The following is a 26559-nucleotide window of genomic DNA, read 5'->3' as shown; positions in this document are numbered from 1 at the left end:
ATATTTGATTTTGTTGATACAACAATTATTGTTTGAAAAATAAAAATCTTTCTTTTTCCTCATGAGGAGTTTTTGTATTTTTTTATATTTTTGTGGCAAATTTTATGTTTATTGAGTATTACACTTGGACAATTTTTTTCGTAGATCAACGCTGTGGACTTGAACTTGGTTCCAAAAGATCAAACCTCAATAGTGTCACTGGGGTTTAAGCAGCCGTGATAAATGCAGAAAAATGTTTTAGTAATTGGAATAATTGGCAATTTATCTAAAGAAAAAAAAGAAGACAGTAGCAAATTTACTGTTATTGGAGGTCGAAAATGTAGTTAGTAGCCAAATGGCAAACGGAATGTTCTGTACATAAGAAGTTTTCTACATTTTCGAAATGTAATTTACAATTTTCGATTCAACGTAAATTCAACTTAAAATAATTTACATTCAACGCCTATCCATTAGAACAAAAATTGTCTCGTTTTTTATTTGACAAGGAATAATATTTATATATATATATATTTAGGCTCGAGAGGATTTATCTGGTGTTAACTATTAGTGGAAGCCATCAGCAGTCTAATTGTTGCATGAAAGAAAAATACAGACTAAAAATAACAAGCTCCTTGTTTAAACTTTCACAGAACGTTTAATCTTGAAATCAATTAAAAAAATTTTTTTCTCAAAGTGAATTTAATTTTAAATGGATTTTTTCATTTTTAATCCATCTTTTTATGAAGGACAAAAATCCCTCCTTTTTTGTTAAGGATAGAAATCCTTTTTATAGAGGATAAAAAATCCTTTTTGTAGAGAATAAAAATCCTTTTTGTATCTTTTTTTATAAAGGACGAAAATTTTTTTTGATCTTTATATCTATTTTACAAAGAAAATTCGGAAAATTGTTTTTATATTAATAATTGTGTATTGGAAAATTGTGTCGAAAATTTTTGAATATTTTTTTTAAATTGATTAACAATTTTTAAGTATAGGTATGCAATAAATAGGATGAGATTTATTACAGAAGTAATTGACGGGTGTGGTCCCTTAGAAATGGGTCGAGAATATGTGCAATGACTTTAGTATTTTTTACTAAAATGCAATTTTTCTTTAATTCTGTTCCCTTTTGTGAGAATTTAAAATTCTCGTTTAAAAAATATTAAAATTAATTAAAATATAATTATTATATAATATACTTTCGCTTAATAACAATTAATCTACTTTTAAGTTTATTATCAACATAATCTGAGTTAATAATTAATTATTCGCGAATAATTAATTATTTACGGGAAAAAAAGAATTTTACTGGCTGTAATCTAGATTATAGAGAATATACATATAAGGAACAATTGTAACAATGTATTAACAATATAAATAGCAAAATTTAGAATTAATTTTCTAAAAATTAAAAATAATTTCTGGAAGTTGGTAATTATTTACAGAATATCTTTTATATTATTTCCGAAGAAAATTTCTTGACAAAAATTAGAAAAATTTACTTCGGTAGTAGTAGATGCTCCGGAAATAATAATTTTTTAATAACAAATTGTATTAGGTTCGATGAAAATTTAAAAAATTTCTATACAAAAATTATTAACAATATTATATTGTTATATTAAATGTTAAAATCTAGATTACAATATAATTTTGTAAAATCCATTTTTCCCCGTGCTGTAAATTTTTAATTCCTCTTTTTAAAAACTTAACATTTTTAATTAAACTTTTAAAATTTTTCAATTCTATAACTTTCTTTAAATTTTCCCTCAACTTTTATAAACTTTCAATAACTCTTCTAATAATAAACTTATAACTTAATTATTTACTTATTATAAAAATGGACCGTACACACTTTTTTTAAGCGTCATAAATATGTTTACTGTGCTTGACCATAGTTCACCTAGGGTGTGATTAATAAAATATAATTATAACATTTTTTTACTTTCCCATTACATGGGAAAATAATATTTAAATGTTATATCAATATAATGTAACTGTAACATTTTTTTAAAAAATGTTATATTAATATTATTTATAACATTTTTTTGAAAAATGTTGTTATCTGTAGATAAATTTAAAAATAATCAACGAGGTAATATATCTTTGATTTATGAGTGAAATTTTCTTATTAAGGTTTTCTAAATACCCTGTGACCAAATGCAAATTATCACACTGAGTAGGCGAAAATTTATTTGATTCAAATAACCGGTTAGTATTATCAAAATTAGTATTTACTTGATTCAAATAATTTCTATTAAACAATTTTAATTAAATAATTTAATTGAAATCACGTCCTTGAATTTGGCATCGACGCTGAGAGTCGACAAATATTTTTGTCACGATATCGAAAATAATAAAACAATTTTTAGGATAAGAACCATAGTATGCAACGTTTTTTAAAAACAAAAATTTTAGAAATTGTCTTCTAATTAATTTATTGTCAATTTTCGTTCAACAAATTTTGAAGAAATTATTTAGTTTTTAGGAAACAAAAAAAAAAAATAAATTTTGAAACCAAAGTTATTGGCTTAAAAATTTATTTTTTTTGTAGTTCGCCTCATGTTTTTCAAAACGTCGCGATCTTCAGCTTCATCTAATGATTTTAGTACTGTTTAATCGATTGAAATCAAAATTATTTGATTCGAGTAAATATTTGTCTGATAATAAGCAAATCTAATTAATCTAATAATTAACTAATCTATTTGAATCGAATAGATTTTTCCTTCAGCGCAGCATCTCAATAAAGAGATAAATTTAAAAACCAGGTTCCATTCTAACCGAAAGGACACTACTTAACATTTCTCGAATCTCAACAATTCCTCGTTTACTTTTGACAACCATTTTTTCGAGTTTCTTATTTTTCTCCATTATTTTCTCCATTTTTCGCCAACATCTTTCGCTACTCTCGTGATAACAACAACCGGTGTGATTCGCGTCGTGCTTGCAAATTTGACCGAGTTTATCACTTTGACAGCAGAGTTGATGATTTTCCGAGCAACATTGACTATCACCGGTTGCTTCCTCGCATTTTTTTGTATTATTATCATCATTATCATTATCGTTATCATTGCCATCTTTATCATTATCATCTTCCACATAATTATTATCATCATCGGATGCTCTCGAATTAGTATCACTTTCGGATTCGCAAACATCTTCTAAATCCATATTTAGAGTTTCCTCCATTTCGGAAACTTTTTCACACACTCGATCTCTTATATTCGTTACCAATTGCAACGGATTTTGGCGACTTTTCACGATTGCTTCTGTATTTAAATCTACAGAATCGGGATATTCGTCGTTTTCAATTGTTGCATTCGAGTCGAATGATTCGAATTCGTCGCGTATTTTCGCCTGTCGCTTTAGACTTCGTTTTCGATTTGGTATTACTGTGTCGCCACTGCCATCGGAAAATGTCGTACCACCACTGGACCTTCTACCCTCTTCGAAGGTCATTGATCTGTTTTGGAATTCCGGTAGACATTCGCTTAATTGTCGTGAAACGTTTGGTAAATTATGATTGTCATCGATAATTGATTGTTGCTTTTTGTTTTCGGTTTTCAATTCCTTGTGCTCGGTTGTAAATAGTTTTTTTGCATTGAAAATATTTTTGTCGTCGAGATTTATATCCGAACTGGATGCTTGATGGTGGGAATTGTCGTTGAGAGAATATCGTCTATTTTGGGGTTTTATTATTTTATTGATATTTTGATTGTCTAGTTGATTTTTTGGATCGTCTGATTTTATCACATCTGCGGGATTTGAGGAGTTGATTTTTGATGGTTTTGAGTCGATTTCTATTAAGTCTCCATCACAGCCGAAGGCGAATGATCTTTGTCCTGTGGTAACAGAAAGAAATGGGAAAATTATTTCTTTTTTTGTTTTCTTTTTTTTTCTTTTTTGTAAGTATTATTTAATTATTTCGAAAGTTTTAACGCAATTATCTCAATAAATAACAAAATTTTCACAGAAATTCAATTATTTTTAGGAATTTAAATAAAATTCTTTGCAAAATCCAATTATTTTTAAAAGTTTTTCGCGATTCAATAATTTTCAATATTTACTATTTTTCATAAAATTTATCAAAAGATTTAATTAATAAAAAAAAATTTTGAAATTTTCATAAAATGCAATTAATTTTCAAAACTTTATTAAAATTTGACGAAAAAATTTAATTTTAAGAAACATTTAATTATTCAATAAAATAATAAAATTATTTGCAATAATTCAATTATTTTAATAAATAACTTTTAATTCGTCGCAGAAAATCAATTATTTTCAAAATTTTTCTACGTAATTCTGCAAAAGAATTCAATTATCTTGATAAACTACAAAATTTTTCCCATAAAATCAAGTATTTTAAGGAATTTTAATAAAAATTTTTTCCAAAATCCAATTATTTTCATGAATAACTTTTAATTCGTCGTAGAAAATCAATTATTTTCAAAAATTTTTAAAGTAATTCTGCAAAAGAATTCAATTATCTTGATAAACAACAAATTTTTTCCCATAAAATCAATTATTTTAAGAAATTCTAATAAAAATTTTTTCCAAAATCCAATTATTTTCATAAATAACTTTTAATTCGTCGCAGACAATCAATTATTTTCAAAAAATTTTAAGTAATTCTGCCAAAGAATTCAATTATCTTGATAAATAACAAAATTATTCCCGAAAATTCAATTATTTTAAGGTATTTTAATAAAATTCGTTGCAAAATTCAATTACTTTGATAAATATCAATATTCATTACAAGAATTCAATTCTTTAGAAAAATAATAAAATACTTTGAAGAAATTAAACTATTTTCAAATTTTTTTTAAAGTACTCGACAAGAATCAAATTATTTTTATAAATACATAAACAGCGACATTCTTCCGAAGTATTTAATTATTGTCAAAAATTTTAATCAAATTCTTGGCAAAATTTCAGTTATTTAAACAAAATTTAATAAAATTCTTCGCATGAGTTCATTTATTTACATTCTTCTCAGGAAATTAATTATTTTTTAAAAATTTTAATAAAATTCTTCAAAAAGTTTTCAATTATTTTCAAAAATTGTTATAAAATTCTTTTATATAATAAATTTTAGTAAGATTTTAATTAATAAAAAATTTTTTTTATATATTAGAAAATAAAAACTTGAAATTTCATTTTTACGAAGAATTTTATTAACAACTTTTGGAAATATTTAATTTTTTAAAAGAAATTTAACTAAATGTTTCACTGAAATTCAATGATTTTTAAAATTTTTAATAAATAGTTTTCGAAAAAAATTTATTTTGATAACATTGAATTTGATAAGAATATTCGATTTTAGAACTTTTTGAATAATTTTATTAAAATTTTTAAAAATGATTGAATTACTGAGAAGAATTTAAATAATAATTTATATAAATAATTGGGTTCATATGAAGAATTTTATTAAATTTTGTTTAAATAACTGAAATTTTGCCAAGAATTTTATTAAAAATTGTTGACAATAATTTAATTCTTAAGAAGAATTTCGCTATCTATTTATAAAAATAATTTGATTCTTGACGAGAATTTTTAAAAAATTTTGAAAATAGTTTAATTTCTTCAAAATATTTTATTATTTTTCTAAAGAATTAAATTCTTGTGTTGAATATTGATATTTATGAAAGTAATTGAATTTTGGAAAAGAATTTTTATTAAAATTGAATTAAAATTGAAGAATTTATGTACGAATAATTGGAATTTTGTACAATTGAAGCTTACAAACAAATGGATTTGAAAAAAGAACTTTTTCAATAATTATCAAAAATAATTGAATTAAAGAAGAATTGTAGTTACAAATTCTAGAAAATTGAAATGAATTGAAATGATGGAAATAATTTTGACAAAGTTAAAGTAAAAATATTCTTTTATAATATAAAATAATGATTTTATCATACGGTCATTTTTAATTATTATAAAACATGAAGAAAGCTATTACTCTGAGTCGAAGACTCGGAGTGATTGATTTCTTCATGTTTTATAATAATTCCCGCAGTTTTTGAATTTCAAAAAAGTTTAAATTAAAAATTTTTGAACATCTTAGTTCCAATGGAAAAATAATAATGATTAAATATTTATTTAGAGAAGAAGTTATTGATGTTTTCGAATAATTTTACAATTAAAGAAATTACTAAATTTGTATTAGAGAATTTTTTTGAGTATTTAATCATTGTTAGAGTGAATCAGAATATTTTATTAGAGTCAGGGAAAAAGGTAAAATTTTATCTGAAAAGCAAGGGAATTGAATTGAATTGAATTGAATTTAATTTGAATTGAATCGAAAAAAGATAAATGCAATAACGAACCTATAATCATCCGTTTGTTGCGCATATCGGGACTTTTCGCACGCGGCTGATCCAAAAATTGTCTGTTATCTGGAGATAAAACAGAAAGTCTTCCTTCTTGTATATTTTGTTCAATACCGACATTGTAGGAATGTGTTTCAATTTCTTGACTTTCGTGCTCTCGTAATCGTTCCATAATTTTTTGGACTATTTCCGAAGGAGCTACATATGGTGAACCTTGAAAAAGAAATATTTGCATTATTTGGAAAATATGGAAATTTTCCCATTTGGTTTATAGTATAATTTCAGTTATTTTTTTATTTTTTTATTTTTTATATTTTTATATTTTACATTCTACTCCTGTTCTGTTTGAAGTATTCAAAATTTAATTGCATTATTACGGAAATTTCCAAAATTACTATACCTACTGAAACATTGATAAAAATAGCATGCCCACTTAGTAAAAGAATATTTTGCAAGCAAAATAACATTAAAAATAATTGTAAAAAGAAAATCGCATTTTAGAATACGTCTCGAATTTTTCTCGAAAGTTGGAAAATTTGATTTTCTTTTTACTGTCTTATTTTTAAAAAAATGATAATTATAATTTGTAAAAGTGAATTAGAGAATAATTACTTTGCCGAAGTTCATTACGTTTATAATTAACGATTTAGAAAAAAAAATATTTTTCTAGAAAATTTTTAAGTTTTCAGAAAATTTAGAACTTTCAAATGAAAGAAAAATATTTTTTCAAAAATTACTGTCAATCATTAATTAGAAACGGGAACTTTACAATTAAAAAAATAATTATTTTATTTTGCAAAATAAATTGAAAGGATAAAAAAATCACCATGAAAAGAATAAATAATATTCGTTCATCTTTCGTGAGAAATAAAAGAAAGAAAAAGAGAGGAAATAAGTAATTAAATACGTGCTAAATAAACGTAACGAGAATTCTCGATCAAAAACATTGAATGTGTAATTTTGGTGTTGCATCAAATGTATATATTCACACAGTAATTACCTAACTTAAAAAAGTGTCTGTGAATAAAGCAGAAAAAAAATTGAAACTTATCTTGCGCGTGCCTTGGCATATAAACAAGCCAATAAAGCGCAAAAAAAAGATGTACTAATATTTGACAAAAATGTTTCTTTTTGGAAAAGAAAATATAAAGTTTTCTAATATAGAAATAAGACAAAAATTTTATATATACTTTCACGACACTCATTTCTACAAAACTTACAAAATTAATAGGTCCTGAATGTCGACGTCGTCTAGTGTGTGATGACACACTTATTTTGTCATCGTTTCCTATATAAAATTAGGATTATTTCGCTTTCTGTTGTAATTTTTGAAAAAAAGCGTTTTTTGTTCTTTTAGAACATTTATGACAATAGTAAAATATTGTAAAATACGTTTTTTTTAATTTTTCTTTTTCTTTTGGAAGATAATTTTTGTACAATAGGTTATTGCAAACTTTGCGGATATTATGTTCCAAAAGTTTTTATCGTTCAAATGAAGAATGATATTTTTATTACTACATTTAATTTTTCATTTTATTAAACGATTAATTTTGATATTAAAAAAATTAATTCTTAACTATAGTTAAGAATTGATTTAATTACTTTAAAAAATTTTATTTTTGATAATAAACGTCTAATAAAATGCAATTTTTTATTATTAATTGATTCTCAACTATAGTCAAGGATTAATTTTTTCAATAAGAAAACTAATTTATTAGAAATTTATTTTTTAGACGATTGTTAAGAATTAAATTTTTTAATATCGAAAATAATTGTTTGATAAATAAATTTCTAATACATTTTTTTCATGTGAAAAATAATCGTCTAATAAAATGAAATTTTTGATTATTATTTATTATTTTTGATATTACAAAAATTAATTCTTGACTATAGTTAAGAATTATTAATTAATAATCAAAAATTGCATTTTATTAGACGTTTATCTTTAAAAAAAAATACTAAAAAGTAATTAAATTAATTCTTAACTATAGTCAAGAATTAATTTTTTTAATATCGAAAATAATTTATTAGCCGATTGTTGAGAATTAAATTTTTAATATCGAAAATAATCGTCTAATAAAATGAATTTTTCGATTATTATTTATTATTTTCGATATTAAAGAAATTAATTCTTGACTGTAGTTAAGAATTATTAATTAATAATGAAACATTGGATTTTATTAGACGTTTATTTTCGAAAAAAGTTTTTTTTTAAATATAATTAAATTAATTCTTAACTATAGTTAAGAATTAATTTTTTTTAATATCGAAAATAATTTATAAGAAATTTATTTATTAGACGATTGTTAAGAATTAAATTTTTAATACAGAAAATAATCGTCTAATAAAATGCAATTTTCGATTACTGTTAATTATTTTCGCTATTAAAATAAATCGTCTAATAAACTGAAAAATTTTTATTTTGCAGTCTATTAGACGATTTTTTGTAATAAAAATATTTCTTAGTAAAGTTTAAAAAATAGTTGAAAGAAAAATAAATTTCGCTCATTTGAACATTTGAATTTAGGGAAATCGAATATTGAAAAAAACAAAATTCTTCGATATTTTTATGATCTTATGGGAAAATTTCGGATAATTTGAAATCGCACCTGTTAGGCCTCGATAACCAAGGGATGCAGTGTCGAGAGATTCATTTGTTTCTTGTTGTTGCTTCATAAAATCGTTGATTGCAATTCCTTTTAATTTTGATGGTTGTAGAAATCGTTTTGGTATTCTCGAGAGTGGACCATTTTCTTGGGGACTACTTGGATAGCCACCGAATCCTAAATTTAACAATACAGCTTCTGGATCTGCTTTTCGTTGCTCTAGAAAACTTTCGACACTGCTGCAGTGACTGCTGTCCGATTGTAGACTGGGATCGCGTATCAATCGATGTTGAGGGAATGGACTGAAAATTTTCATTTTATCGTTTATATTATTCTTTATTAAAAATTGTTATTAAATATTTAGATATTATTACAATTTTAATTATCTTAATATTAGTTTTTCATTACTGTTTTTTAATTTTTTATTATTATTTTACCCTTTTGTTGTTATTAATTATTATTTATTGTTCATCGTCTCAATTATTTAAATACAAAAATAAATAATTCATAGAATTACGGAAGATTTCTAAAGTTGAATTCTTATCAAATTAAATTTTATTAAAATAAATTTTTCTCGAAAACTTTTTATTATAAATTTTAAAAATCATTGAATTTTAGTGAAACATTTTATTAGAATTTTTGAAAATAAGTAAATTTCTTTCCAAGTATTTTATTAAAATTTTTAAACATAATTGAATTAAAAATAATTGAATTCGAGGAATTTAATTAAAATTGTATTCAAAATAATTGAATTCTCGTGATGAATTTTATTATTTATTGATATAATAATGTTCTTCTGAATAAATTTACTAAAATTTTAAATGAATAAAATAATTGATTTATTTCGAGAGTTTTATTAAAATATTTTAAATATTGATTTCTTTCAAAAATTTTTAAATTTTTTTTCTTATTTTTTTTCCCTATTTAGTATTTATGCAAATAATTGAATTTTTGCGAAGAAGTTTATTTAACATTTTTTTAAATAATTGAATTCTTTTTGAAAAATTTTATTATTTATTAAAATAGTATGGATATTGAAAAAAATTTTAATTTCAGCGAAAAATTCTATTGTTTGTGGAAAATAATTTAATTGCAGCAAAAAAGTGTATTATTTATGAAAATAATTAAATTTCAGCGAAAAATTTCATTATTTATGAAAATAATTGAATTTTTACGAAGAAGTTTATTGAAAATTTATTTAAAATTTAAAAAAATTTTTTAAAAATAATTTTATTTCTTTTTTACTTGGATGGTGCGGATAATGTTGTCGCTGGTGAATTAGGAACCGCTATTGGAGTCGATGCTGTCATGGTTGTTTGCTTTAATTCTTCTGTTTGCTTAGTTAATTCCTTTGACAATACACAAAGTACCGATGGCGTTGAAGTGTTACTGATATCCTTTGCTTCGATTAATTTAGAAGGCGATGATGTTGTGGGTGAAGGAATAGAATCGACCCATTGTTGCACTGGGCCAGTACGACGTCGCATTTCCCAAATTCCTCGTAACCACGTTCTCACTTTTATTATTGTTTCTTTTCTATCTGTGAAAAAAAGGTATTATTAAATTAAATTCGATAAAAAAAGGAGTTTTTTCTTTTTAAATTACAAAAATTAATTATCCTAGCAATTCTCATTCTACTTCTTAAATTTTCTAAGTAATAATTATTTTGCCTACTTTTCTCCTTCTTTGTCAAAAATATTTTTGATTACTGTTTCCATTTTTCGTATTTTTGCCTTTTGAATGCTAAATGTTAATTTAATTTCTCAAAAAAAAAGAAGTAAAAATTAAATTTTTGATTTTCAAAAATAAAATCTCTAGTTTTTGAAAATCGAACATTTTGCGATTTTTCGAAATTAAATGTTTTGATATTTTTAGGTCATGGAGAAAAAAACAATTTTGGGTTATCCTTGAAATTGAGAACTTTAGTTTGCAACTTATGGTCAGAGCAAGATTCCTCTTAAGATGGTAGCATATTTTTCCGAATCGACAACTCTATAGCAAATTGAAATAAGTTTTTTTTTCTGTCAATATTTAATGATGACGATAATAAAATGATAATCTTGACGATGATGATAATAATAATAAATACAGAAAGTTGGGAATTTTTAGAAACTATTTTTTCAAGCTCTATTCTAATTTTTTAAATTTATTCAAATTCTTTCGAGTATAACCAAGAATAATAATTTCGATGAATTAATTACAATATATTTTTTGATAAACTATTACTCGGTCAGAAGGAGAAATATCTGGCGAATATGATTTTGAATATTACACAAAGTGTATTTGATTTTAAGACACACTATATTATTTAAATAGCATGCTCTATAGTTCTAAAATCTAAAAATGTACCTGATGGATCCATTTCGACCAGCTTGACAATAAAAATTTTGTGTTTAATTTTTTTTTACTGTAGGAAAATAAATTAATTGAATAAAAAAAAAAATAAAAAAATTGTCGTGTTTAAAGAAATGGATAAATTAAAAAGAAAATCTTTAAAAAATATACAGTTGATAAAAAAGCAGAGAGTGATACATGCTTTTGGATCACATTAAATAGCTAAATGTGTAATGTGATAGTTTGACAAGTTTCATCATTATACTCGAGTTTAGATTCAAAAACACTCACTCACCTTTTTTCTCCCGATGAAAATTACACTATTATGACCTTTATTCTTTATCGGGTGTTAAAACAGTTTGTTGTGCATTGTGGTAAAATGTTTTTACGACTAAAACGATTCGAGTTGTTGAGGCTATTGAGAAGCAGCCACTTGTTAATGCGGTCCCTGCATTTCTGTTTGCGACGTGTTTGCTCATCTGTGACATAATACATGTGTGCAAGATACACACCGACTAGTGCCACGAATATCCAGTGCTGTACACAATTATAAAATAATAGAGTCGTATAGTGTTTTTTTTTCTCTCATTAAACTAGTTTCTTTTTTTAATTATGTAATTGGCACACTAAAATTTCTCAATGTTGTATTTTTCAAGTTTTATTCCTTTCTTTTGAAAATAATTTTATCACTTTTTCCCTTTTTTTGACATTTTTGCAAGAAAATTGCGAATTTTTTTTTCTTGGTTTATTGCTTTTAAAAAATCGTAAAATAAATTTTATCTGTATGAATATTTTCCACTCGTTAATTTATTACTGGAATTATTTCACTTTTTTACTTTTTAAAAAAAGGACATAAAGCGCAAAATTTTAAATATTATTATTATTATTAATAGTCGAAAATTTATTTTAAAAAAACTTTATTAAAAATATTTTTTCAATTTTGGTAAAAATTTTTACCAAAATAAATAAGACTGAAGAATTTAATTTAATTTACAGACTTACAGTAAAAAATTAGTAAATTGAAAGAATTATTTGTTGAAAAATAAGCAAGAAAAAAAATTGGGTAAAAATTTCCATGTGAGATAAAAAGAATAAATCTTTTGGTCCAAAGTACTCCCCTGACACAGACTCTGAACCAGAGAACATAACCTTCAAAATAGAAAGGGTTGGTCAAATGTTTTTCTAACAATACATGTGCGTGTGCGTGTGACAAGTGACAAGTGCCTTTGCAGAAGGTTAAAAATCGTGTATAGTTAATTGAACGCTGTTGAACACCTTGAAGAATGTCGGGAAAAGGAAAGAAATTAAGGAATCGAGTTGCTGAGAGGAGAAAAAGACAAGTTGTTGGCAAAGAGGAGAGATATCGTCAGGAACAAGACAGATCTGACAGGGAAGATGGATCAGGTTAGTTTTGATAATAATTGTGAAAGCGAATTAATTTTATTCAAAATTATTTCATATTCTGATGTTATTTATTGTTAATAAATTGTTATTTATTTTACTTTTGTTATTTCACGCTTTATATTGAAATTTTGTTGACCTTTTTGACATTATTTGGGTTATTTGTCATGTTTGCCATCATCGTTTTTGACATAACCTAAAAATGTATTCTTCCTTTTCTTTATATTATTTTTTAAGTTTTTATCCTTTTTATTTAATTTACTTAATTGGTATTTGTGCAATTGCTTTAGAATTGAAATTTATTGACATAATTTGACATCATTTGTGACATAACCTAAAAATGTATTCTTTTTTCTTTATATTTGCTATCATTTCCTAAATTTTTATTTTAGGCAAAAAGAAAAGAGGCTTTTAATTAATTCATTCAAATTTAATTGCAGAATCCGAAGAAGAATCGACTATTTCTTTTCCTGTGGCCATGTGGGACTTGGAACACTGTGATCCGAAAAAATGTTCTGGCAGAAAATTGGCGAGACACGGTTTAGTGAAAACATTACGACTTGGAGCACGTTTCGCAGGAATTGTCCTGACACCAGTTGGAAAAAAAGTATTTTTATTTTCTTTTTGAAATACGCTATTTTAATACTCTAGCGTTTTAAAGATTTTTTTTTTATTTATTGAATTATTATTATTATTATTTATTCAATTATATTCATTGGATTAAACTAAATCTAATCATAAATTCAAATTTTGTTTAAAGAACATAATAAAAGATCGTGAGAGAATTATATTTTTTGATTCTCAAAAAAATTGAAATTTAATATAATACGGGGAACAGTATTAATTTATTGATTTTACGTTGGTGAAATTTATAATCTTTATAATCAACGATTTTTGTCTTATAAACTTTTTTACGCTGTTTTTGGATAAAGTTAGAAAAATTGTAAATAAACAGAATAAACACGTAAAATTTGTTTTCATCAGTTTCTTTTTTCTTTTGCAGTGTGTGAGTCCGATGGATAGAGAAATTGTCGAGGAACATGGTTGTGCAGTTGTTGATTGCAGTTGGGCACGATTGGAAGACACGCCGTTCTCTCGAATGAAAACGCCAAATCCGAGATTATTGCCGTTTTTGGTTGCGGCGAATCCTATAAATTATGGAAAACCGTGTCAATTAAGTTGCGTTGAGGCAATAGCTGCGACTTTAATTATAACTGGCTTTTCCACGGAGGCTGAATTTTATCTCAATAAATTTTCCTGGGGACACTCGTTTCTTGAATTGAATGCCGAATTGCTTGAAAAATACGCTAAATGCACGAGTGTCGAGGAAATAATTGAAGTTCAGGATAAATTTCTCGCTGATGCACGACAGGAGAAAATTGATCGACTTGGTAAATTTGTATTTTTATAATTATTATTCTTTCCATATTGTTAATTAATCTATTTACTTATTTATTTATTCATATACTTATTCAATTTATTTATTCACTTATTTATTCATTTATTTACTTATTTATTTATTTATTCATCTACTTATTCAATTTATTTATTCACTTATTTATTCATTTATTTACTTATTTAAGTATTTAATTTAATTTAAAATTGCAAAGGTTAGAAAAAATTAATGTTTCTATAAGTAGGTAAACTTCACAACGATTATAGTTAATAATTTCAAGAATAAGAATATTTTTAGTGATTATTTTTTGTTTAAAAACTTTCTTTTTACATTTTTATCACATAACAAATAAATTGCAACTTATTTCGATTTTTGTAGGATGAAAAATAAATACAATAAAATCATTTAAAATTTATATTTTTTTAAAGATTAGGTATTAAATTTTTGAAATAGACGATTTAGAAAATTTTTAAATAATTGAAATTTGGAAAACTTTTATTGAAAATCACATTTTGAAGAATTCTAACTGCAAATTTTGAAAAAAATTAAACTCTCAATAATTTTAATGTGGAAAATTATCAAATGAGAATTTTAAAACGAAAATCAATAACAATTAGCATAAATAATTATATTAAATTATTTTTTAATAAAGAAATTCTTGGTATTTTTTCATAATTTTTTTAAATTCAAGTTTTGTTAATATTTTTAATTACATATTTTTGAAAATTCACATTGCTACAAAAAATGACATTAACATTTTTTTTGAAAAATCTAATTTTTTAGAATTATTATTAAAATTTTGGAGAAATCAATCATATCCAAATTTATTTGTAATTAAAATTTTTAAAAAACTTGTTTATTTTTTAAGTGTTTTTCAAAAATTCTATGAAAAATTCAGTTATTTTCAAAAATGTTTTACTAAATTTCAAGTGTATGGAAATTATGTTTCAATAATTATTTAAAATTATTTTTAAAGAATTGATTTTAACATTTTTTTCAATATTATTTTTAAAAATTAATTATTTTTAGTATTTTTAAAAATTTACCGTAATAAATATTTTTTAAGTACCTACCTATGAAGAATTTTATGTAATCTTTATAAAAGAAAAACGAATTTCTGCATTTAATTTATTGAATTCTCAAAGAATATTGATGAATTTTAATTGTAGATTTTTAAAATCTTGAAATTCTTAATTCTTAAAAAATTTAATGAAAAATATTCGAATAAAAATTAGTTTCAAAAAATTATTTTAAAAATGTTTTTTAAGAAAGTAATTTTTTGAATTTTTTTTTTTTATATAATTTTTTAAAATTAAAATATTTGTTTATTTTTCATAGGTTTTCATTTATAATTTTCAAATAAAATTATTTATTATTATTAATAAATAAAATTCAAGAATCTATAAAAAATATTTACATTAAAGTTTTTAAAAATTTTTTTATAATTTTTTATTCAAATGTTAGAGAAATAAAACAATTTAAAAATTTTTTAGTATAATTGACTATTATCAATTAAATATTTAATTGAATCAAATAATATTTATTGAGGTCAATTAAATGGTATTTGCTTCAAATACTGAAATTATTAGTTTAAATACCATTTAATTGACTCCAATAAATATTTTTTGTTTCGAGTAGATATTTAATTGATAATAGTCAATTAATCGATTATTTGAATCAAATAAATTTTTTTCAGTGTAATTTTTAAATTAACCAAAATTTTTTTTAAGAAAGTCAATTATTATCGAAAAGTTGTGTTTATTTAAAAAACTGATTGTTTAAATTTTTGTATTATAATTTTTATAATGAATTGAATTTTTGTAAGAACTTTCGGCAAACTATTCAAAATATTTGAATTAGATAATAAGTTTTGGTAGAAAATTTAGAAAATAATTAAGTTTTGGAAAATTAAAAAATTTTTAGTTTTAGTGAAGAAATAAATAACAAGTATTTTAAATATTTATTTCTAACAAAATTATTGAAGTTTTTAATAATTGGATTAAAAAATTGATGAAAGATCTGAGAAATGAAAATTGAAATTTTTCTTCAAAATCGTTGATTATATTTTGAACTTCACTAACGAGTTTTGTTTATTTAATCTTACGATTCGTAGTCTTTTATTTATTTTTAATAGTTAATTAATAATTAATAGTTCACAGTCTTTTTATTAAGAGAAGGGAAAGAAAGAAGTAAAAAAGAATAAATTTCCTATTGTACGAAGATAATAATTATGCGATGATTCTAAAATAGTGATTTATATTTTTCAGCAATGCCAGATTTTCCACCCTCCGAAAGCAGTGAATCCGAGGACGAAGAAGAGGAAAAGATTACTGACACCAAAGAAGAAAATTCGCCAGATTTGAAAATAGATGCTGTTAGTATATCTGATAAATAATGAAAAATGAAAAGGTAGGTGAAGTTCACAACGTTTACGATCAACGAATTTAAAAAAAATAAAAGTATAAAAAGTTAATATGTAATAAAAATTATTTAAAAATGCCGTTTTCTGCAACGCGCGAAATTTTCTTTTTGGAAATCATTTTACATTCAGCCAATATTACAAACAAAAATTTTGATCCTAATCTGAGTGGGGGAACCGCCCCATTTACCACCCCCCATGTAATAAAAATGATTTAAAATTTTATTTTCTGCCACGCGCGAGATTTTCTTTTTTGAAATCATTTTCCATTGAGCCAAGATTACAAACAAAAAATTTGACCCAAATCTGAGTGGGGGAACCGCCCCATTTACCACCCCCCATGTAATAAAAATTATTAAAAATTATATTTTCTGCCACGCGCGAAATTTTCTTCTTGGAAATCATTTTACATTGAGCCAATATTACAAACAAAAATTTTGACCCGAATCAGAGTGGGGGAACCGCCCCATTTACCACCCCCCATGTAATAAAAATGATTAAAAATTATTTTTTCTGCCACGCGAGAAATTTTCTTCTTGGAAATCATTTTACATTGAGCCAATATTACAAACAAAAATTTTGATCCCAATCTGAGTGGGGGAACCGCCCCATTTGCCACCCCCCATGTAATAAAAATGATTTAAAATTTTATTTTCTGCCACGCGCGAAATTTTCTTTTTGGAAATCATTTTCCATTGAGTCAAGATTACAAACAAAAAATTTGACCCGAATCAGAGTGGGGGAACCGCCCCATTTACCACCCCCCATGTAATAAAAATGATTTAAAATTTTATTTTCTGCCACGCGCGAAATTTTCTTTTTGGAAATCATTTTCCATTGAGCCAATATTACAAACAAAATTTTTGACCCAAATCTGAGTGGGGGAACCGCCCCATTTACCACCCGCCATGTAATAAAAATGATTAAAAATTTTATTTTCTGCCACGCGCGAGATTTTCTTTTTTGAAATCATTTTCTATTGAGCCAAGATTACAAACAAAATTTTTGACCCAAATCTGAGTGGGGGAACCGCCCCATTTACCACCCCCCATGTAATAAAAATGATTAAAAATTATATTTTCTGCTACGCGAGAAATTTTCTTCTTGGAAATCATTTTACATTGAGCCAATATTACAAACAAAAATTTTGATCCCAATCTGAGTGGGGGAACCGCCCCATTTGCCACCCCCCATGTAATAAAAATGATTTAAAATTTTATTTTCTGCCACGCGTGAAATTTTCTTTTTGGAAATCATTTTCCATTGAGTCAAGATTACAAACAAAAAATTTGACCCGAATCAGAGTGGGGGAACCGCCCCATTTACCACCCCCCATGTAATAAAAATGATTAAAAATTTTATTTTCTGCCACGCGCGAGATTTTCTTTTTTGAAATCATTTTACATTGAGCCAATATTACAAACAAAATTTTTGACCCAAATCTGAGTGGGGGAACCGCCCCATTTACCACCCCCCATGTAATAAAAATGATTAAAAATTTTATTTTCTGCCACGCGCGAGATTTTCTTTTTTGAAATCATTTTCCATTGAGCCAAGATTACAAACAAAAAATTTGACCCGAATCAGAGTGGGGGAACCGCCCCATTTACCACCCCCCATGTAATAAAAATGATTAAAAATTATATTTTCTGCCACGCGCGAGATTTTCTTTTTTGAAATCATTTTACATTGAGCCAATATTACAAACAAAATTTTGATCCCAATCTGAGTGGGGGAACCGCCCCATTTACCACCCCCCATGTAATAAAAATGATTTAAAATTTTATTTTCTGCCACGCGCGAAATTTTCTTTTTGGAAATCATTTTCCATTGAGTCAAGATTACAAACAAAAAATTTGACCCGAATCAGAGTGGGGGAACCACCCCATTTGCCTCACCCATGTAATAAAAATGATTAAAAATTTTATTTTCTGCCACGCGCGAGATTTTCTTTTTTGAAATCATTTTACATTGAGCCAATATTACAAACAAAATTTTTGACCCAAATCTGAGTGGGGGAACCGCCCCATTTACCACCCCCCATGTAATAAAAATGATTAAAAATTTTATTTTCTGCCACGCGCGAGATTTTCTTTTTTGAAATCATTTTCCATTGAGCCAAGATTACAAACAAAAAATTTGACCCGAATCAGAGTGGGGGAACCGCCCCATTTACCACCCCCCATGTAATAAAAATGATTAAAAATTATATTTTCTGCCACGCGAGAAATTTTCTTCTTGGAAATCATTTTACATTGAGCCAATATTACAAACAAAAATTTTGATCCCAATCTGAGTGGGGGAACCGCCCCATTTACCACCCCCCATGTAATAAAAATGATTTAAAATTTTATTTTCTGCCACGCGCGAAATTTTCTTTTTGGAAATCATTTTCCATTGAGTCAAGATTACAAACAAAAAATTTGACCCGAATCAGAGTGGGGGAACCGCCCCATTTACCACCCCCCATGTAATAAAAATGATTAAAAATTATATTTTCTGCCACGCGCGAGATTTTCTTTTTTGAAATCATTTTACATTGAGCCAATATTACAAACAAAATTTTTGACCCAAATCTGAGTGGGGGAACCGCCCCATTTACCACCCCCCATGTAATAAAAATGATTTAAAATTTTATTTTCTGCCACGCGCGAAATTTTCTTTTTGGAAATCATTTTCCATTGAGCCAAGATTACAAACAAAAAATTTGACCCGAATCTGAGTGGGGGAACTGCCCCATTTACCACCCCCTATGTAATAAAAATGATTAAAAATTCCTTTTTCTGAAACTCGCGAAATTTTCTGTTTTGAAATCATTTTCCATTGAGCCAAGATTACAAACAAAAAATTTGACCCGAATCAGAGTGGGGGAACCACCCCATTTGCCTCACCCATGTAATAAAAAGTATTAAAAATTCCTTTTTCTGAAACTCGCGAAATTTTCTGTTTGGAAATCATTTTACATTGAGCCAAGATTTCAAGAAAAAAATTTGACCCCAACCCGAGTGGTGGAACCGCCCCATTTGCGCCTCCCCCATGTAATAAGAATTATTAAAAAATACATTTTCCGCAACGCGCGAAATTTTCTTTTTGTAAATCATTTTCAGGGTTGCCACGCTTTTACTCATTTTAAATTCCCTGACTTTTCCAGGTTTTCCAGGTTAAAAAACGGAATTTTTCCAGGTTTTTAAAACTACATTTATATTTTACAAAATTTTTAATTCTAACCTTTTTGAAATTAAATATGTTTTATAATAATTAAAAATGTGGGACTGATAAAATCATCATTTTATACGTATTATAAGAATATTGTTACTGTAACTTATTCAAAATTACTTTTATTATTTTAATTCAATTATTGTTTTCCACAATTTCTAACTAAAATTCTTCTTTATAAAGTGTAAATTAATTATTATTAATAATTTCTGAAAAATTTCTTTCAACAATTTCAAATCCTTTTGTTTACAATATTCAATTTTACGAAATTTCATCGATTATTCAGGTATTCGGAAATTCTTCAATCAAATATAATATATTAGAAAATAAAAACTTGAAATAACTTCAAAAAAATTCAATTCAACTTTTACAAAAAAATGAAATCTACACAATTTTAAGTTAAAAGTATGAAAAATTCAAACATTCAAAGATTATAATTTGAAATCTTTTCAAAACTCAATTATTATCTAAAGTTTTAACTGAAATTCATATTTCAATCAATTATTATTAGAAAATTCTACGACAATTCAATTATTTAACCCGTTGCCTGTTTCCAACCCACGGGTGGGTCGTGAAAAAGTGTGGCCTTAACTGTTTCCGACCCACCCGTGGGTCGTGTTCACTATGAGTCAAAATAAATATAATTTGTATATAAATTGATAGATATTTTTCTTTATATCAATATTATAAGAAATTATAAGGGTCATTAATGATATTTTAGAAAATAATTGAATAATTAGTTATAATTTAAATATATTATACTATTTGAAGAAGTATCACATTCCGCTGGGCAGTTTGGGACAATCATGTTGTATTTTCCTCAAACAGTTAAGGGGTTAAATACAAAAAAATAATTTATTGAAAAATTGAATGGTTTTTAAAATTCAACTCTCATTTAAAGAATTTTATCAACAATTTAAGAATAATTTCATTTTTCGAGAAATTAGATTAAAAATGTATTAAAAATAATTGAATCTCTGTAAAAAAATTTCATTGAATTGAGAAAAGTTTTTGAAAATAATTGAAATTTTGTCAAGAATTTTGTTAAAATTTTTTTAATAATTGAAATATTGCCAAGAAATTTATTAAAATTTTTAAAAATAATTGAATTTTAGAGAAAAATTTTAATATTTATAAAAATAATTGAAATTTTGACTATAACTTTTTTTAAACTTTTGACCATAATTGAATTTCTGCTAAGAATTTTATTACTTTTAAAAATAAGTGAATTCTTAAGACGAATTTTTTAATAATATTTCTTTTTTAAATACCTAATTATTTTTAATACAAAATAAATAATTTATTGAATAATTGAATTCTCATAAAGAATTTTATTAACAAATTTTTAAATAATTGCATTATTTTGACGAATTTTAATAAAATTTTAAGAATAATTACATTTTTCGAGGAATTCGACTAAAATTGTATCAAAAATAATTGAAATTCTGCATTGAGTTTTATTATCTATGAAAATAATAATTGAATCCCTGTAAAAAATTGTATTACATATTTATAAAAATAATTGAATCTCGGTAAAAATAAATTGAATATTTTCGAAAATAATTGAATTATTGCGAAGAAATTTATAAAAAAATTTTTTTTAATAATTCATTTCTTTTGGAAAATTTTATTAAAATAGTAGATATATTTAAAAATATTGACTGGAGGAGAATTTTTGAAAAAAAATTGAATTTGTTAAAAAGAATTTCATTAACATTTTTGAAAATAATTGAATTTTGGAGAAAAATTTTAATATTTATAAAGATAATTGAAATTTTGACGATAAATTTTTTAAACTTTTGATCATAATTGAATTTCTGCGCAGAATTTTATTACTTTTGAAAAGAATTGAATTTCTTTGATGAATTTGAATAAAATTTTTAAGAATAATTATACATTTTTCGAGAAATTCCATTAAAATTGTATTAAATATATTTGAAATTTTGCGATGAGTTTTTATTATTTATGAAAATAATTGTAAATCTATAAATTTTTTGATTATTTATGAAAATAATTGAATTATTGCGAAGAAAAATTGTAAAGGCAACTCTTTTAAAATTGAATTAAGAAAATTGAATTAAAGAAAAATTAGATTTCAAGAATAAGTACAATAACTTTAGAAAACAATAATTTTCCAGGATTCCAATCAAAGTTCCCTGACTTTTCCAGGTTTTTTCAAGGTTTATAAAAATTCCCTGACATTTCCAGGTTTCCCAGGTTTCCAGGTTGCGTGGCAGCCCTGATTTTACATTGAGACAAGATTACAAAAAAAATTGACGCGAATCCGAGTGTAGGAACCACCCCATTAGCCTCCCCCCAAGTAATAAAAAAATGATTTTAAAATACCGTTTTCGCTACGCATGGAATATTTTTTCTTAAAAATTAAATTAAATCTCACCAAGAATCTAGAAAAAATAGTTTAACCCTATCCGAGTGGGGGAACCACCCTAATTACGCAACCCCCTAGTTAATAAAAATTCTACAAAAATACGTTTTCTTTTACTATTCGCGAAATTGTTTACCATGATATCAATTTACATTATACTAAGAGGGTAGAAAAAAATTTGATCCATATCAGAGTAGGGGAAGTGCCCCATTTGCCCCCCCCCCTTTATGCAATTAAATTTTTTAAAAAATACAATTTTTACTACGATCGAAATTTTTTAGCTGGATTCTTGTTACTATTATGCAAAATAAATCTAAATGTAAATAATAAGTTATTGCAATTTTGTATGATAAACTTAAATTTTTAACATACATTACTTTTTATTTATAAATTTATTCATGCAATTATTAAAGGAAAATAATAACATTGTAATCAATTAAAAACATACTTTATTGTCTTATATTTTAAAAATTGTAATAAATTAAAGAATAAATTTCTGTTTTTTCATTTACATACTATATTTGTTATTTGCACACTTTTTTGTTCAATTTACATATAAAACACTGTTTTCTTTTCTTAAAATACAAAGATTCATTTTTTATTTTTTTGTGATTGACGCCTGCACAGTTTACATTTATATTTATCTAAGATATCTTTATTAACTCTTTTATTTGGCCGATAGTTAATGTTTTCTTCATCATCAGAATTAATTTCTCCTTTATACGCACATTGTTTGTGAACGTTTACACTACATTCTTCACAGACAATACATTTTTTGTCTTTAACTTTAAATTCGCAATAAGCACAATTTTGTGGTCCTTTTTCAGCACAAATAATCAACTGATTAGCAACATTATTTCTAAACTTAAGAGGGTTGAAGTTTTCTTCCATTTCTGTGTCAGTTGCAATACTATCCAAATAGTACTGGATGTAAACTCCACAGTTAGACCCATCGTTTACTGGTTGATATGGTCTTCTTTTTACGTATTGTTTTACTTCAAATTTCCCTTTTTTAAATTTTCCAAAAGAAGAATTAACGTCGCAAACTTTTATAAATTGATAAAATGCCTCTACCACTCTGTCTTCATCACTACCTTGCATATAAGGATCTATTAACGTTATGAACAATTGTTTTACATTAACAAATAGTAATCTCCAATGTCCAAGGAACAAGTAAGGCATTAGAATGATATCATTCAGAGGTTTATTCATTTTATAAAATGGGTGAATGGTATCCTTCCTTTTATTATAAAAATCCCCTAAAAATATACTTGTATTATCAGTTGGAATGTAAGTAATATTTTCTGACCAAAATTGTTTTCTACACACAGAATAAGAGTCAATGATTTGCCCGTCAATCCAACCTGAATCGTTTGTAAGAGATTTTAAGTGCTTGCAAGTAATATGAATTTCGCTGGTTGTTGAAAATACACTATCTCCAAACGTGAATTTTCCAACTATTATGTAATTCGATTTCGAAGTAGAATAATATTCTAAATTCTTTTTCTCATTTTGAGAATATTCGATTATATTATCGCCTATGTTTTCTACTACACATTCTTCGTGAATTGTTTTTTGACGTTTTTCTTCTAAGTGTTTTCCGTTTTCATTAATTATTTTCCTTTTCCGTGAATCAGTTTTCTCATTTTTAAATATTTCTTTATTTAGATTGACTATTTCTTTTTTTTTCTTCAGGTCATCAACTTCGTAATTTGATCCAGTCAGTTTATTGTTACTAGTTTGAATAAATTCTTTTCTTACAAAATTTTTTGTGCCGTGTTTAGATACTAGTCGCTCTGCTTCATTTTCCTCTGCTGTTATTATTTTCTTATCAATGATTTCTTTTACCAGTTTCGTCAAAGTTTTAGCCGACGCATGATTAGCTTTTCTTTGAACCGATTGTTTACCTCTTCTCCACACGTCAACAGTTAAAGGATTAGAAGCTGTATCTGGATAAGCTGGCTTTTCTTTTTCTTTCTTAGTCATTTTTATTCTCGCATCTTCCCCCAGGTTACATTCTGCTACAATTTCATCAACATAGTCTTCAAGTTCCCTAATGACTTGTCCTGCTGCACAATTTTTTCGCTTTTCTAAGATAGAATGTTTTATTGTTGCATTGTGTGTTTCTACGTAACTATTACTAACGCGAGAGATATTTTTATCAATAGTATCGAGCATCAATGCTCCACAAATAGAAATGAAAGGCATATACTCCAGTGTTAAATATTCTGCAAATCTAGGACAATAAAATTTATTCAAATTTTCATCGTTTTCATCATCGAGTAAAGCTTCTTCTTCATTGTATTTGTTCTGCAATCTTACTAATTTTATATAAAACCGTTTATAAAATTCTGATTGGGTAAATACTGCTTTGCTGTCTTTATAAAAGTACTCGAATTCTTTTTCAATCTTATATTCCTCTATAGCATTTTCAATAACTTTTACTTCTTTGTAAACACTTTTCATTTCATCCTTTATATCTTTTGTTATCATGCCGGAGAGAATGAGAATTGACCTATTAGCTTTTTCTGCATCCTTCGTTAACAGAATGTGTAAAATATCTTCAAATATAACGTCTACTTCATCAATAGTTCGACTTAATAATAACAAACTGAATATGTCTAGAACAAAACTTTTCTTATCTTTTAAACGTATATAATTTTTGTCTATAGTTTTTGATGTTCGATGCATTACGTGAGCAAAACACGTCAATAGGAATGTTAAGTGGTTTGGAAGGTCTTTTTTCTTTGTTAAATAATCATAAGTCATATTAATGTAATCAACTACTGTCATTTTATTCCACTGTAATGTTATGGCGTTTATTGATGCCCAAGACCAGTCGACAACAATAGCTTTAAAAAATGGCCATTCAAATTTTTCTTTCAGAACAAATTCTTCAAAATCCATCAAAAATTTGCCTATAGAAAAAGCGTCATGATTCACCGTTAACATCTCTATTGCTGGAATTTCGGATTCATTAACTTTGCACACTATGCAATAGTACATGACTTTATTGCTAGAAACGTCATCTAGTTTCCTAGCTATGGATCCTGTAGAATCACAATGCCCAATTCTAGTTGATTTATTATCGACTATTGCTTGTAATTGCCGTTTGCTATACATGACTGTTCTCAAAGGTACTGATACATTACGAAGATAAGGATCATCTTTTTTACTTTCATTTATACACAGCTGACATAAATCTGAAAGTACTTTATCTTCCAAAGTTAATCGATGTTTACTTTTATCTTCTTGTCTGATTTTGTGTAGCGTTTTTATTTTCATCATATTTTGTGGATGACCATTTTGCCACATATCTTTGTTTAATGATAGTTCTGTCTTCAATTGAATTTTTCTAGCAGATTGATGTTGTAAAAGTCTCTTCATTTCATCTCGTTGCTTACCTCTGATCTGTTTATACTTTTTTGTTGTGCCATCATGTGAAACTAACATTTTTTTATTACTTAATACTCTCAACGTTGTATGTTTAAGCTCTAAATCTCTTATTTCACATTTAAAATGTTGTGAATGAATATGATTTTGAGAGCAAAATGCGTATATAATAATTGTATTTTTTACACTGTTATTAAATCTAAAATTATAAAATGTTAAACTACATGGGCATTCTAAAATTTCGAAAAAACATTTCTTAATAGAACCATATATGGTATCTCTGTCATATGTATCCGTATTACTTTTCCACATTTTTTGATCGACTTGTACTTCACCTATGAACTCTTCATATTTTATCCTTTCTTTTTTTGCTGTTTTACTAGTTTTTTCCATTTCTTCTTTTGCTTTACTATTATCTTTCTTTTCTATCTTGTGACATATTTTTCTTAATTTCTTCTTTCTTGCTGTATCAGTCACCATCAGCATCTTCATTATATTCATCACCATCTTCATTATATTCATCATCATCGCCATTCTCATCATCATCACCATTATTTTCATATCCATCATCATCACCGTCGTTACCATCACCATTATTATATTCATAATCATATTTATCATCATATTCATCATCATCGCTACCTATACTAACATTATCATCATCATCTTTAACACAATACTTCTCATCATAATCATGCTCACTATTCTCATAATTAGTAGTCTCATCATTGACATTAATTGCATCACAATCTCTATTCTCAACGTTTTTATTATTCTGACAATAATCCTTATTTTCACACTCATCATCACTAATTCTATCAAAACAATTCTTAACATTTTCATTTTTATCGTCGGTTGACTTGTTCCAACTATTCTCATTAACATCACTCTCATTCGTTTTAAACTCATTATTTGTTGTACTATAATTATCATAATTATAAGCATCAATATCATTAAAAGTACTCCCCTCATTATTATTCTTCTTTTTTTCATTATTATTTATACTATTAATATCATTGCGACTACTCTCATTTTTACCATTTTTGACAATTATTAAATCACTATTACTCTCAAATTTATCGTCCTCTTTCATATTTTTATTA

At 25.5% G+C, this 26559-nt stretch overlaps 2 protein-coding genes across 3 annotated transcripts; one reads left to right on the top strand and one right to left on the bottom strand.

Moving 5' to 3' along the window:
* Positions 1-1702: 1702 nt before the first annotated feature.
* On the bottom strand, positions 1703-11677 carry LOC122502865 (uncharacterized protein DDB_G0286591). Of its 2 annotated transcripts, none has more exons than XM_043613170.1 (5): positions 11541-11677; positions 10157-10451; positions 8915-9213; positions 6303-6518; positions 1703-3818 (listed from the first exon to the last, which is right to left on the bottom strand). In XM_043613170.1, the coding sequence occupies exons 2-5, from the start codon at positions 10396-10398 to the stop codon at positions 2734-2736; spliced, it is 1842 nt and encodes a 613-aa protein (XP_043469105.1). In that variant the 5' UTR covers positions 10399-10451; positions 11541-11677; the 3' UTR covers positions 1703-2733. The 2 variants fall into 2 exon arrangements, with proteins under 2 accessions (XP_043469105.1, XP_043469104.1); XM_043613169.1 differs by lacking the exon at positions 11541-11677 and adding an exon at positions 11261-11288.
* Positions 11656-16774, top strand: LOC122502866 (18S rRNA aminocarboxypropyltransferase). The gene is made up of 5 exons (XM_043613172.1): positions 11656-11779; positions 12242-12649; positions 13087-13253; positions 13650-14037; positions 16310-16774. The coding sequence occupies exons 2-5, from the start codon at positions 12529-12531 to the stop codon at positions 16435-16437; spliced, it is 804 nt and encodes a 267-aa protein (XP_043469107.1). The 5' UTR covers positions 11656-11779; positions 12242-12528; the 3' UTR covers positions 16438-16774.
* The last annotated feature ends 9785 nt before the right edge of the window (positions 16775-26559 follow it).

The sequence above is a fragment of the Leptopilina heterotoma genome, unplaced genomic scaffold (assembly GCF_015476425.1).
Source record: "Leptopilina heterotoma isolate Lh14 unplaced genomic scaffold, ASM1547642v1 Lhet_24, whole genome shotgun sequence".
NCBI lineage: Eukaryota > Metazoa > Arthropoda > Insecta > Hymenoptera > Figitidae > Leptopilina > Leptopilina heterotoma.
The sequence above is the reverse complement of the archived record's forward strand: the minus strand, read 5'-3'. Positions and strand labels throughout refer to the sequence as shown.

What these genes read in the sequence shown, in the direction of transcription:
- LOC122502865 (XM_043613169.1), bottom strand. An exon ending in ACATTATCCGCACCATCCAA is followed by an intron (nt 9,214 to 10,156) that starts GTAAAAAAGAAA and finishes GAAAATTTTCAG; the next exon opens with TCCATTCCCTCAACATCGAT. An exon ending in CAACAAACGGATGATTATAG is followed by an intron (nt 3,819 to 6,302) that starts GTTCGTTATTGC and finishes CTGTTACCACAG; the next exon opens with GACAAAGATCATTCGCCTTC.
- LOC122502866 (XM_043613172.1), top strand. Translation starts at nt 12,529, where the DNA reads ATGTCGGGAAAAGGAAAGAAATTAAGGAATCGAGTTGCTGAGAGGAGA. An exon ending in TGACAGGGAAGATGGATCAG is followed by an intron (nt 12,650 to 13,086) that starts GTTAGTTTTGAT and finishes ATTTAATTGCAG; the next exon opens with AATCCGAAGAAGAATCGACT. An exon ending in GGAGAAAATTGATCGACTTG is followed by an intron (nt 14,038 to 16,309) that starts GTAAATTTGTAT and finishes TATATTTTTCAG; the next exon opens with CAATGCCAGATTTTCCACCC.